Below are 14,034 nucleotides of genomic sequence, written 5' to 3'. Positions count from 1 at the left end.
TGCTACTGCTGCCTGTGTGCGCGTACACCCACCACCCCCCCATCACTGCTACTGCTGCCTGTGTGCACGTACACCCACCACCCCCCCCACCACCACAACCGCCCCCGAACACCCACCCTCCTACTGTCCAGCCTGCCCGTGGGCACACCTACCCACAGCCAGCTGGGTACCAGGGTTAAGGAAATCCCATTCCCTCACTCTTGTACTGATTAGTCTTTATTGTACAAAATCGTATGAACTGGCTGAAGATGCAGACAGTGTACGTTGTATTCTGCGCAGTCAGGGTTCCATCAGCATGACTAAAGGACCCCAGCTCATTGCAAGGAGGAGAAGGACAGCCCCCACCCACCCTGAAGTTAAGGACCTTTGTTTCTTGGAAGCTTAAAGCCAAAGAATAAAGGACACCCCTGGACTACCCGGATCACGCCAGCATGATCAAGAAAGGCACGGATGGATGATGACGCCATAGAATCACGGCTGCTTTGCAAAAGAGTTTTGTGTGTGTCTCTGCGTGTGCGTGTTTTTCACGCCGCCAGCACCCCCCCCCCCACCACTGCCCACAGGCACACACCCACCCCCCACACACACCCCACCAGTGCCATGGCCGTGCGTGTGCCCCCAGCCCTGTCCCGTGCTCCCGCGCACCCCTTCACTGCCTCTGCACAGGGGCTGACGCTTCAAGAGCTGTTTTGGGGTTCAGGTGCATCGTGGGCACGTGGAGAGGCTAAGCCATCCCTGCGCCCTTCGAGGGCACCTGGGCTGGGGAGTAGGGAGAGAGGTTTAAAATGGCTCTTTCCAAGGCCTGGTTTCCAAGAAGAAAACCCAAATAAAATCCCAGCAGTGCCCCACAAGCCCCCTCTGCTCCCATGGGGGTGAAGCCCGGCAGCGAATGGCTGCCCCACAGCCAGGACTGCTGGGCACGGGGGCTGGACACAGCTCACCGACCATCAGCGGTGGTGTTTGGGTGCAGCTGGGCTCGGCCGCAGAGCTTCCATTGTCAGCTTGAGTCCAGAAGCGGGTGTCCGTGCGCTGGGAGGAGCAGCAGGGTCTCCCCAACAGCTTTTCTGATACAACGACGTCCCCCCTGCTCCATGGCTGCAGGGTGCACAAAGGCATCACTGCCAGCTGAGGCTGTGGGCAGCTCTGGGCAGGCGACCTTGTTGTCTCCCCTTGCTGACCCACAGGTTCGGGCCATCACGCAAGGAAATTTGCCCGCAGCAGGCATCAGACACGGAACAAGGAAGAAAAGGCAGGAGACGGGGGGCCTGATGCAGGTTTTTTCTGTACATCAGTGTTTTTGACACCACAGCCTGTTGCTGCTTATAATAAAACAGAAATCAGAAAGAGCAACCAGAATACACACCCAAAGGCAAAAAACCCTCGGCTTAAACAAGGCGCTGCCCGGCCCCCAGAGGGGAGGCTGACAGCTGGGAGTCCAAGGGGAAGGGGTAACACCTGCCCGGGCTGGGAAGAAACACAACACAAAGGAAAAACGAACCAACAAAAAAACCCACCCAACGCTCCCACTGCAGAGCAGGGGAGAGCCAGAAAAACCAAGATTGTCCCATCCTCGGTCCCATTAGCACCTGTACAATAAAACTGTACCATCTCCTGGGAGCGGAGCAGCCCTGCCCCACACCCGGGCGGCGGGCGCCATGCCCGCTCTCTCCCAGAGAACTGCTCCTGGTGACACAGGAGGGGCGCGGGGAGCAGGGGGAGGCCGAGCAGACACCGCGCAGGGCAAGGAGTGGGCGAGAGACCCCGGGGCGGGGGGACAAGCTGTCGGGAAGCGTGGGGTGCGCTTGGGGTCCACGGGCTGCATCTGCCCATGTGATGGCCGCTGGGGAGTGGGAGCAGCAGCACGAATGAGATGCAGGAAGGAGCCCGGTGAGAGGATGGAGCAGCGGGGCTGGCTCTCAGCTGGCAGGTGAGCGCCTTCAGCAGAAGCCAGCTCCAAAGCTAAGGGAACTGACCGTCCCCAGGCTCCCAGCCGAGGTGCCAGAGCCCGACCCTCGAGGGCCGTGACCCCCCCTGGGTCTGCGGCTCAGGGGCTGGCTGGTCCAAGGGGAGCGCCGGCCTCGGGGAGTGCTGGAGACGGGCCAGAGGAAGCCCTCGTCCCCTAGCCCAGAGCTCACCATCACAGTGATACAGACTCAGCAACAACAAAGGAAACATTACAAATTAAATACTAATTAAATAAATACTATGGAAGACATTGGGAGGGGGAGGGGGAGCAAACAGAGAGGCGCAGTTCCATGGGGTCAGGCAGGGAAGGGGCAGTGGCACCCACCACCCCTCGCTTCGGCGGAGCCGGAGCCGCCACTGCCCCACGAGCTCCGGCTCACGCAGCCCCACAGAGGGGGCTTCAGCGCCCGCCATAGCCGGATGGGGCCGACGGCTGCAACTGCTGCCGCTCGTCGCGAAGGGACCCTGGGAAGTCCTTGGAGGCGAGGGTCCTCTCTCCCCAGCTGGAGAAGACCCTGAGGAGAGGAGGGCTGGCTGGCCAAAGACTCGGGTCCCTGCTGCTGGCACTGAGAGGGCCGCTTCCCGTTGGTCCTTATTATTGCCTCATGATGCAGGGAGTGATCCGTCCCCGTCAGCTGCTCCAGGCCTGGTACTCCACCGCTGAACCCAGCAGCTGCAGCAGCTCGGGCTCGTAGTGCACCAGCTCCACTGTCTCTGCAGCGCCCAGCGCTGGCTCGGGGCTCTCTGGCACCTCCTCCTGTGCCAGCACCTGGCTGAGAGAGACCTGGCGCTGGAACTCTGCCTTGGGCAGCGTGGCGATCTCGAAGTGCGGGAAGCGGGCCTGGAAGATGCGGGAAGACAGCTTCAGCCGCTTGAGCACGTCGGAGAAGAGGAACCAGTTGCAGGGCCTGCAAGGACAGCAAGAGGAGGAAACTCACTAAACGGAAAAGTAGCACTTTTGTTGCTGCCTCTTCCAAGTCGCCTTTCTCCCCCCTGCTGCAGTCCAAGCCAACGTAATAGCCGCGGCGTCACAGGAGGTGGAGAAGGGAGCTCCAGCGCTGTGACCTGACAGCCCTCCCCATGACGGAGGGGAAACAATCTACTTGGCCCCATCAGTGCAAGCTGCTGCTGACCATCGCTGGAGAAAAATGGGGCTAGGAGCAACATCAGAGGGAGGAGAGAGGGAGGCTGCCTGGCAGGCACGGCACAGAGACACCACGCGGCAGCAGAACGCATCTGGCCATGCAGCAGGATTGCTCGGGGAGAGCCCTGACTACACCCTTCTGCTCACTGAGGACAGCTGGGTCTGTCCCAAGCAATGCAGCCATGCTTCCCCTGCCGTTGCACAGCCAGAGCTCTGCAGGGACGCGAGGAGCGGGACCCGGAGAGCTGCACATCTCCAGACACTGATGGTGTTCCTGCAAGGCTCTGTCTTCATCCCAGTATCTCTCATCCACATTTGAAGGAAAACAACCCCCTAAGACACACAAGCTGCTCTTAACCTCAAGGAGCTGAAATGACTGACATGCTGCCGACTGTGAATAGGATGCCGGGGCTGTGACCACCCACTGTACAGAACAGCAAGCACCAGGCAGCCGACACAAACACAACTATATTTTTTAATTTACCTCTGCTGCTTCTTGGTTTTGTTTTAAAACAAGTCCTTTCTTAAACCAAAGGGATCTTTCCTTGCTTGCTTCCCCCACATATAGGTCTTCCTCACCTATAGTCCCTCAGTCTTTCTTCTCTTTTTATTAACTCTGGGGGACAAGACCAGGGAGACTAAAACAGGGACTGAAGGACTTCACAGGCTTCTTGCTGTGCTAGCCATCAGCCAACGAATCCCAGGCTGGGACGTCTCTAAGGTTTCACTTGCCCATCTAAGTGAGCATCCCCCCCAGGTTCCTCCACAGTCACTGGAGAGCTGATCAGTCACACCCAGTGGTTCATCTCAGCCTGACATTCACTCCTGCCCTCGTTTGAATAAATCCTGCTGTCAAGTCATTGCTGACTGCAACAAGAGACGAAGGTGACCACCTCAGAGGTGGACCTCTGAGAATTAGTCAAACAAATTCCATCTTACCATGCATCTTCCACTTGCTTCTCTGACTTAGGGCTTACAAAGTGTGGTTTCTACCCTCACATTTTTCTTAAAAAAGAGTCTATGCAATGCTTCATTATGAGATGGTGTATGAAGGGAAGTGTGCCACAAGAGGCATGTTACCGCCTCACCAGCAGCAATTTGCTCCTCCTGGGGAAGATGCAGTAGCTCCATTCCTCTGTGTCTCTACCTGGAGAACAAGGATAAACATATCTCCCCTTTGGAGGAGTGCTTTGAGATCTACAGGACACAAGTGCAACTCTATGCAGCCTGTCTCCTTAGCACGCAGTCAGCTTGGGCTCTTAGGCAGACATGTGAACATCTCATGTTACCCCTCACCTGGAGGACAGCTTAAGGCTTTGTTGTACTGCTGCTATCCTCACAAGTTCAAGGGCTTTGTTCTGTGAGCTCCCCCTCCACCCCAGCATTAATGTCACCCAAATGCTCTCTGCTCCAGGAAAAGATACTCACCCCCGAGAGACTGACACTTGGAGGTTATAGCTGGGAAGCAGTGGCTTGTCTGAGAACTCAAACATGAAGTTGTCTGCTTCTTGCTCCTCTTCCTCCTGGTCTGAACTTCCTGGAGGGTTGAGCAGAAGATCGCATCCAATGCTATCTTTCCCCTCTGCAACAAGCAAAACAGATGTTGGTATTGCTCACAGTTTCACACCAGCTAGCGCTTATCACTCCCTGGGGAACAGCTCTGCCCAGCTGGACCAGCTACCACCACAATCTCATGTGCACCTTCCCACAGTGTCACAGCAACTGTAAGAGCCAAGTCCCAGGGGCTCCTCCTGCTGTCCTTCCAGCCCCTCATCTCAGAGAAACTCTGAGCAAGCACTGGCTGCTCTGCACACTGAGACTTGACTCAATGACTAGGTTAGGTAGAAAGAAAATCTTATGTCACAGCAGCAACATTCAGGTTTAGACTGATCCCGCATGCGAGACGAGGCACTGCCTGCTTGCAAAATCAGCCACTTCGACTGGCAGTCTTTTCTTGGATCAACCACACACTGACCCCCCAGACTCTCCCTGAAACAGCCTCAGCCCCCTGGTCTCTACCTTCACATGTCCTTAGCCTGGAAGAACCTGCGCCAGAGAGGAAGGAGGTGGATGCATGAGATGCTTTGTCTGCACAGGTCCTATAAAGGAAGGCACTGTGCTCTGCTCGTTGAGTACTATCCCATGCAGATCCTGCTCTTGACAACTGTCAGCAGGTTATCCAGAGGTGTGTGCCAGCAACTGTGTCTAAATAAAGACTGCAAGGCTGTGCCACCAAACTGTGCAGCAGATCTAGAGACTAATACAACCAAACAACAATAAGCATGACTTCAGAGAACCAGCCCCACAGATTTCTGGCTTAAAACTGGCTGTCCCAGGAGGTATCTGAGCTCCAGCAGGATTTGCTTCCGTAGGAGATGGAGAGTAGCACACTTGATCCTTAAACCATTTAAAGACAGTTAAATTTACTATTCACCAATCTGAAAAGCATCTGTTGAAAAATAGCTTGCTGCCTGGATTTTATTATTAAGAGGTATGAATAGTCTTGGGTTTGCAGAGTGTTTTTGACCTGCTGAGATAATACAGTGTAACTCAAAAAACTTCTAGAAAATAGAGTTTAGATTCTACAGAGAGAAGTCAGACCAAATGTGCTTGTAGACAAATAAACCAATCATGCAAAAGTTCAACACTACGCATGAGAGAAAAGGCTGCAAAAAAAAAATAATCTTATGGTGTGCTGCATGAGAAAGCTCCACGCACCATACTGCTCTACGAATAAACGCAGCACCCAGCAAGAATGTTATTTTAATAGAGAAACAACAGCAGATGACAGGAGACATAGGCTCAACTGGGGTCTCGGAGAAAAAAATGAAACGATTTCTTAATCCTGCCAAGGAAAAAAAATTCCCTAAGAAACAGAAAAACAGGGTGCTTAAATCTTCAAAACTTATTGTAGAATAGGACAAAAATAAGTGACATGAATATTGGCTTGATATCACTGCTAGGCAAAGCTCAGATGCCATCACTGAAAAAGCTCAAATTTCTTGAGCAACCCAGGAAAAAAGAATTAAATGCATTCAATGTGGCAACAATATGGTCCAACGTCTATCCTGAAAACGCTTCTCACTCAGTCCTGTTCATTAGCCCAAGTGAAGGCTGCAACAAGAACAGGAACATCCTGTACCACTGCAGAGTAACAGGGAGACAATCAGGCACAACAATGCTAGTCCCAGGTGTAGAACAAAACCCTGGAGTGGGACTTTGTATCTGGAACTACAGTAGCATGAAGTGCAAGATGCTGATGACTTTACCATACTCAGACCTCAGAGATCCCACACCCTGGCTTCCTTCATTATCTTTTGGCCCCCAGAGATTTGCAGGCCTAAAGGAAAACGTGGACAACATTCCTGCCTCAAAGAATAGAAATAGATCAAGCAGGGGCCTGGGATTTCTCCTCCACCCTGAGGGACATGCAATGTTTTGTGCTTCAGCTGGTGGATCTGATGGAAAGGGAAACTTTGAAGGACTGAATTACTGAAGGAGGAGACTGTTTTCTGCTGAGCTGGTTTGCTGCCTGTGACAGCTAGGAGCAGCTCAGTTACTCCAGAGCAGAACCAGGTACTTCCCTGCCCTGGGAAGTATCTGCTTTTGGTAACCCGAGGTGACTGCTGAAGATAACTGAGCCAACTGATTTTTACACTCAGTAAAAATCACTGTAAAGAAACCAGGCCTTTGTCTCAGGCTCAGGCATCTTGCTCTTCCTTGCCAACTCACACAGTGTCCTGCAGTACTGCCTGGCAAAGCACAGGTGACAATGCTGTAAAACTGCCATTTCACTATTGCTGTAAGCTGACCTAGGTGTGGATGAGAAGGAAGGTCCCTTTCTGTGCCCACTGAAAACAGACCTGGCAGAATAAAGGATTACTTCCCAGCTGGGTTAGTTCCTTGCCGCAACTTGCCACGCAGCCTCCCAAAGGCAGTGTCAAGGGCAGCACGGGGAATGCTCCATGCAGAGGGGCAAAAGGAGGGGCAGCGTGAATGACCCTCTGACAGCAGTGTGGTGGTGCTTCAGCTTGGGATCTCTGCTGTCCTCTCTCCGAGCCAGAAAGAAATATCCCACAAGCAACACCAAAGCCATGGACTTTCAGAACATTTTGTGTGGCTGATATTACTCCAGGGCTCATCACTCTCATGTCTAGGAGGTACCTATGTTCTCCCAAGCACTGTGCAGAGGTACCTGTTAAAGTCTGAAGCACTTGAGAGGCGAGCATTAGCACAACCAACGCTGGAAGGATCTTTCCACTGCAGCAAGGATGAAATGATGTTTCTAGGGAAGGGTACAGGCAAATCAATGCAGGATTTGTCTGTCTTGTTAACCAACTTCAGGTAGCACAGGAGAGAAGGAAGACAAAACCTGACAGATGGTATCATGTGAATGACAGAGACCCAGTAGAGACACATCCACAGTGGCTAGGATTTAGTGTGCAGTTCTACTGGAAGAGGTAGGACATGTTTAACAGAGAAGGTAGTCGTCTTCCACCCTCAAATAAAGAAATACTCTGTAAAGCTCGACTAAGGTCTACGGGAAGGAAAAGAAGTTCAGTCCCCAGCACTCCCTGTGGAGATTTTCCATGTATTAGCCAAGTGTCTAAGTAAGGCCCTTGTGAGTAGTGAACTGCCATCACTGATGGCATCCCAATACCCCTCCATGCCCCCAAGAAATACCAAAAGAGTCAGTGATGGTTTGCTTACTGAAAAAAATAATCCTTCTTTTTGCCTACAGGGGTGGAGGACAGAAATGTGGGAAGACATGATGCAAGACAAGATTTTTCAAGACAAGCTGAGGCATATGGAAATGAAAGAACTGAAACAAGCAGCTAATTTGAACAAAACACAATCAGCTTGCTTTTCCAAGATCCACCAGTTTCATTTCAGGCATTAGGGTATAAGGAAAAACAAGATGGCACATTTCTAAATTACATGCATGTGGCAGTGGGTCTCCTAGAGGGTATGAGAATTGGCAGTCTACAATCCCATGCCAAGATCTTCAAGAGGAAAGGACACTGATGAACGGGACATAAGCAGATACTAGAACTCAAACACATAAACTTGCTAGGTAACCAAGAACTCAGCATGCTGCAGTAACCAAAGAGAGCCAAACTCTCCTACCCACAAAACCACACAGAATTTTCCTTCCTTGTTTATCGGAGAAATCCAAGTGGGAATCAGTGATAAATCAAAAGGGATAATATCTTTACTTTAAAAATATTACAGTCAAAGAATAGCTATTTTTCTTGTGGTAAAGAGGCTGCTTCTTAAAGGATTGTGATAGCTTCAATGTGAGTGAGAAATCTAGAGGAAGGAGGCTGTGGTTTGAACAGTTTCCTTGGCATGCCTGAGGTGCAAAAGCCTATGAACAAAGCATTCTTAGGAGTACAGAATTTCTTCTATTCTGAAATGAAGAGACATCAGGGTCCTCCAAGGATAAGTCCTCTACCAAAAGCACCCTCCCATATTGTCCTGGGTTCAGCTGGGATAGAGTTAATTTTTTACAGGAACCTGGGAGGTGGGGGGCATAGCCGGGGCAGCTGACCTGAACTAGCCAAGGAGCTATTCCATACCATGTGACATCATGCTCAGTATATAAATGGGGAGCGGGCCGGGGGGTGGTCTCTACTTTCGTTGGGGAAGTGGCGGAGCGTCGGGTCCGGGTGGTGAGCAGTTGCACTGTGCATCACTCTTTTTGTATACTCTTTCATTAGTACCGTTGTTGTTGTTGCAATTTCTTTGTGTTGTTCCAGTAAACTGCCTTTATCTCAACCCTCGAGGTTCCAGTTTTGGTTTTTTTTCTCTCCTCCGTCTTCCCCCCTATCCCACTGGAGGGGGGCAGGAGGAGTGAGCAAGTGGCCGCGTGGTCCTTTGTTACCGGCTGGGCTGAAACCACGACACACATATGTATCTGATTTTTTTTTCATTTCTAGAAGGATGTCAGAAATGATGGAGGTGACCAACTAAAATCAACAGCCTTTTAGCTTGCCAGCATAAATAATCCAAGTCTTTATGAAGGGCTTGGCAGTGCTGATCCACTGCCTCAGAAGTGGTTGGGAGGGACTCTGCAGTCTGCTACGGGCCCACAGCTGGATCCAGAACATCTTCATTCACAGACCCTAGGGGAACTGGAACAACAGAGTGAACTATTTGTGGACCTTGTGCCTGTATCATTTCAAGAAAACTTCTAAGCTGGTAACCACAATTTTCAGGAAGTGACAGTAAAAGGTACAAGTCATGCCTTCACTGGGAAATGCCTGGCATTGTAAGAAGAGGACTTCCTCTGGATGAATGCCTCCCCTCCAAAGAGGAGGAGAGGGACGGGCAGCTCTGGGAACCTGGAAGTTCAAGACTTCTATACCTTGAAGGAATAAGTATGTCCTCTGCCTTCCTTGGTTTTATCTTGATGACTGGTTAGCAGGGAACTGCTACAAGAATAACATGCTCTGGGATTGATACCCAAAGACACTCAGGAATCGCCAGCAGCACTTGGAGTCTAGTCTTGCATGCTGTGTTCAGCCTGCTTGGAGGGATCCATACATGCAGCTTCCCCCCCAAAAGTCCCTTTCAGGAGCAACTCCCAGCATGTAACATTACAGCAAGATGTCTATCCAAGATGTGAGTTGGGAGGGATGCAGACCCGACTGAATGATGTGTCATTACCTAGCATTACTTCTCGCTGCTCTGCTGCTGTAAATGAAATGGCATAGACTGAACTCACCTAGTACAGAGCTGCTGTAGAAGTCCCATGCTGTTCGAGGATCTCCATCAGTGCGCCCCTGGAGATCCAAAAGGTAATCTAAAGAGAAAAAATTGAGAGGGTTAATGCTTATCTACTGGCCAAAGCATAATCCTGGCATGCATATCCATTGATCCTGGGTAAGCCACTTCACCTCTGCTGCTTTTCCCCACTTTGCAGTTAGGTGGTGTGGCAAAAGCTGAACTATAACTTGCAGGAAGGGTACCCACACTTGGGAGGGGGACAACATGACCCTGGGCCTGAGAACATGAAATAGAAGCTGAAAAGGGAAAACAACTGACAACACTAAGTGGCTTGGGAAGAAAGGTTCTTAGGGTTGTCTTGAGTTCAAAATTACATCTTCAACACCTGCATGTATATTTAAGCCTGGAGGAGCTCAGACAGCTGGCAAACGATTTTTTTTGGGAACCACCACTACTCTAGCTGTCTCTTCCTTGCTGTTGTGTAGAAGCCACAACACTCATCTTGCTTTCACACAAACAGTGCGGAGAGCAGGCATGCTTCACTCTCGGCCACAGGGATCCAACATGGTCCTTTCTAACAATGTCAGGCAGGCAGCATTTGGGCAGAACTGTTTTTGAGTAGAAGGCATCATTACTTGGCAGCCGAAATATGTTCACTTTGGTTATGCAGTAGAACCAGGAACTGTGGAACAGTGCCTCTAAGCCTCATACACAGCACTGTCTTTAGTTGCGTGACTGCAGCATTGCCATCTCCTTGCACATTAAAGACTGAAAAGTGACTTGTATCTTATGTGGAGAACAGTATACAATTCTATAATTAAAGTTTGGGTGGTAAACACACACACATACATGTCAGGACAGAGCAAAATTATTCAGTCACCTGCTGCTCAAGCACTTCTAAACCCTTTGACACCCAGATTTGGTCCCATATCCTGCCAGACAGAAGGATGGAAGCACTGCCACCCCCAGACTTAGCACCTACCACAGAGGAAGCGCTTCATCACTTCACTGGTGGCAAGCTTCACAGCTGTCTGCCCAGAGTAAGTGGCCAGAGTGGGATCAGCACCATAGGAGAGTAGAAGCCACATGGTTTCCAGGTTGTCGTTTGCTACTGCATCATGGACAGGCCTGCAAGGACAGAAGCATTGGCAGAAAAAGAAGAGACTGGAAGAGTTCGCAAAGCAAATGTTTTGAATTAAGACAAATCCAGTGATGACCAACAGCTCATCCTGAAAAACAGGCCCTGCTCCCTGCCCCCACACTTCTCAGTGCTTCCGCAGGTGTTCCCCTCTCACTGGCTTGCCTTGTGCCATCCTGCGCACTGCAGTTCACGTTGGCGCCGTGCTCTAGCAGAATGTGGAGGATGTCGATCCAGCCTCGCGCACAGGCTTCGTGCAGAGCTGTGTAGCCAGCATTGTCACGATGGTTCACGTCACTGCTCTTTTTCTGCAGGCAATAGAGCACTACGTCCTACAGGAACAAGAGCATTGCAGGCCTGGTTACACACAAACCCAGACAAGGCAGCACAGGACACAAAGTAGAAAAGGGCACCAAAACTTACCTTGTAGCCCAGGCGAGCTGCCCGCTGCAGAAGGGTCTCCCCTGCATTTTTGTTCACAATCAGCCGTCGAGCGCCAGGAGGAATGTTTTGGGCCATGGGCAATTCGGGGGAACTCCCTGGGCTGACCCGACGGGACTTACAAAGTGTCCACAAGTCCTGGGGCTTCTTCAGAGAGCGCATTTTGGGCTGGTTCCAGCAGCCTTTCCCCTAGAAAAGAAAGGAATACAACTCCTTGGCACATGTCACCATGGCTTACTAACAGGAGTCCCCTTCTCTCTCTTCTCCCCATGCGTGTTCCCCTCATCAGTCCAAGCCATACCTTTCCCTCGTCACAGATCCCTGCCAGGTGTTTTGTTTTACATTTGCGTTTTCCTGATGGTTTCTCCAGCTCTTCTTGGACAGGAGAGCTGTCAGAGTGCTCCAGGAAGAAGCCATTCCGAAAGTCTGGGCGTCCTTGAGATTTTCGGGGGGATGGGGAAAGCCTGCTCCTCAGTCGTAGCTCTGTGCCTTTACCCTTCACAGGCTCCTTCTGCTTCCGGTACCTAAAATCTAAAGGAAAAATGGCAATGAGGAGCTTCTGTAGGTACAGCACTGAAGGTCAGCAACCCAGACCTCTGCCACCAGACAAAACAAACTGCCCATCTTTGATGGCTGCACATCCAGAAATCCAGACCAATGGTGGAGGCACCGCAGTAAGTAGAAGCGGAGTGAATACACAGATTCTCCCCTTCAGGGACAGATTCAGCATGGTCACAGGACACCCAACGACAGACAGCGGTCCTGCTCTGAAAAGGCCAAGCCTACTGAGAGCTGGAACTTGCACACAACTGAGTAAGGCTTTTCCTTAGGTCTCACAGAGAACCCAGTACGAAACAACCCAGATTGTCAGCACACTTCCCAGTAGTTTGGTAACTGCATGCTGCCAAATGGTGCGCTCCCCTACCTGCGAGGCTGAGCAGGACTCACAGGGTATACCCCTTAGAGAGACAGAAAATGCAGGAGGTATCCCCTTTAAGCTGTCTGTGAACAGTCATTGTTTTGCTGCCTACAAAACCAGACCCTGCCTTGCCCTCTCACATCTTCCCCTTAAGTTAAGTAGCACATTAAAGTTTCAATTAATATGCATGCAGGTAGGAAGTACCAGGGTGCCTCAAGAGAAATCCAGTCTTTTCTTCCTTGCATTATACAGAGCTGCAGGTTGCTCATTACAGAGCCCTGCGCATCATGCAAGGACAGGTGCTCTGCTTCCGTGAAACAGCAACATCCTGTAGCAAAGGCACGACAGCAACAGGAAAACAAAGTATGGAACGAGAAAGTAAAGCCCTGTGAACAAATAACCACCTTGGCTTGTATGATGCCATACACCTCCCTCTGCGCAGGTGATCACTGCTGGAATGAAACAGGTTACAAAGGAAGAGACCTGTGCAGACCAAAGGACAGAGTAGGCATCTGTACACAGCTTTGCAGAGTCTGAGCCTCTCAAGCCAGGCTCTCTCCACAGCTTTGGGCACTTTGTTTGGGAACAAAGACTTTGCTTCATTTCTAGGTGAAGAGCTAGATGCCCCAGTGGGTTGGTTCAAGGGATCAAGAGGATAAACTCCAGAAATGAAACTTTCCATCCATTAGGGACACTGCTGCCTCCAGTGCCAAGGCAGCTTTTGTAGATCTCCAGGAGCAGCGTCTTCAGCTTCCACATTATTCTGAGACTAGATTCTCCACATCAAGCACCACATATAACTTCCACTTATGTCTTGTTATTGCTAGGAAGCAGGGGCCATGGATCTTGCACAGAAAAATGGGTTTGGCCAAGATACCAAGGTAGAACCACAAATAAAATCTCAAAGCAAGCATGTCTCAAGTACTGTTGTGGTGTTCTGATCTCCACATCTCAGGAAGAATGAAGTGGAAGTGGAGAAAGGCAACCAAAACAGCTGAGGGGTGGAGAAGCTGCTCTACAAGAGACTGGGACTCCTCAGTCTGGAGAGGAGAAAGCAGAGAAGGACGTGACCAAAATTTGTAAAAATCATAAAAGGGTGGATCAGCTGAGTGGAGGAATCTTGTTCACCCAACCCTGCAGCACAAGACTGAAGGGCACTTGATGAAACGAGTGAGAGATCAGTTAAAAAACACAGAATAAAGGACTTTGCACAGCATGGAGGGAACTTTAGGGCTTCACTGCCACTGGAGTTGATGAAGGCAGGTGTTATCAGCAGGACCAGAAAGGATTTGGGCAAAGTCATGGACAACAGACCCATAAACAAGGTGTAGAAGGCCTGGGTAGGGACAGCCCTAGTTTAGCTGCTCTGGATGCAGGGGAAGCCCAGGTGGCTGAAGTCCAGGAAGCGGCTGTGCTCGACTGCTGGCCCTGCATAGCCTCTGCACTTGCCATGGTCAGGAGAAAACTGCGGGCTAGACACACCCTGACACAATGCAGCATGCTGGATGTACTTAGGCAAGGAACAAGAGACATCTCCTTGCTCTGAACAAAGTGGAGTGCACCCACGAGACATGGTCTGGGGCAGCAGATCTGAATTCTGCATGCACAACTCTCAGGCTGTAACTAAGCAAAGTTTTAGCGATGATACTTGTCAAGAAGGCAGCACACAGCAATCACTAGCCTGCTTGCTGTTTTGGA

General features: G+C 50.7%; 1 protein-coding gene across 2 annotated transcripts in view; it reads right to left on the bottom strand.

The window, feature by feature from the left end:
* Positions 1-1,263: 1,263 nt before the first annotated feature.
* Positions 1,264-14,034, bottom strand: part of BCORL1 (BCL6 corepressor like 1) — a 30,577-nt gene continuing 17,806 nt past the window's right edge. For both annotated transcript variants that reach the window (XM_069810772.1, XM_069810773.1), the window contains exons 8-14: positions 11,719-11,948; positions 11,400-11,606; positions 11,142-11,308; positions 10,821-10,966; positions 9,837-9,914; positions 4,538-4,691; positions 1,264-2,873 (exon numbers count right to left, since the gene is read on the bottom strand). In XM_069810772.1, coding sequence (XP_069666873.1) covers positions 2,597-2,873; positions 4,538-4,691; positions 9,837-9,914; positions 10,821-10,966; positions 11,142-11,308; positions 11,400-11,606; positions 11,719-11,948 — 1,259 coding nt within the window. In that variant the 3' untranslated portion in view covers positions 1,264-2,596. The remainder of the gene's footprint in view (positions 2,874-4,537; positions 4,692-9,836; positions 9,915-10,820; positions 10,967-11,141; positions 11,309-11,399; positions 11,607-11,718; positions 11,949-14,034) is intronic.

This window comes from Haliaeetus albicilla, chromosome 23 (genome assembly GCF_947461875.1).
Source record: "Haliaeetus albicilla chromosome 23, bHalAlb1.1, whole genome shotgun sequence".
Taxonomy (NCBI): Eukaryota; Metazoa; Chordata; class Aves; order Accipitriformes; family Accipitridae; genus Haliaeetus; species Haliaeetus albicilla.
The sequence above is the reverse complement of the archived record's forward strand: the minus strand, read 5'-3'. Positions and strand labels throughout refer to the sequence as shown.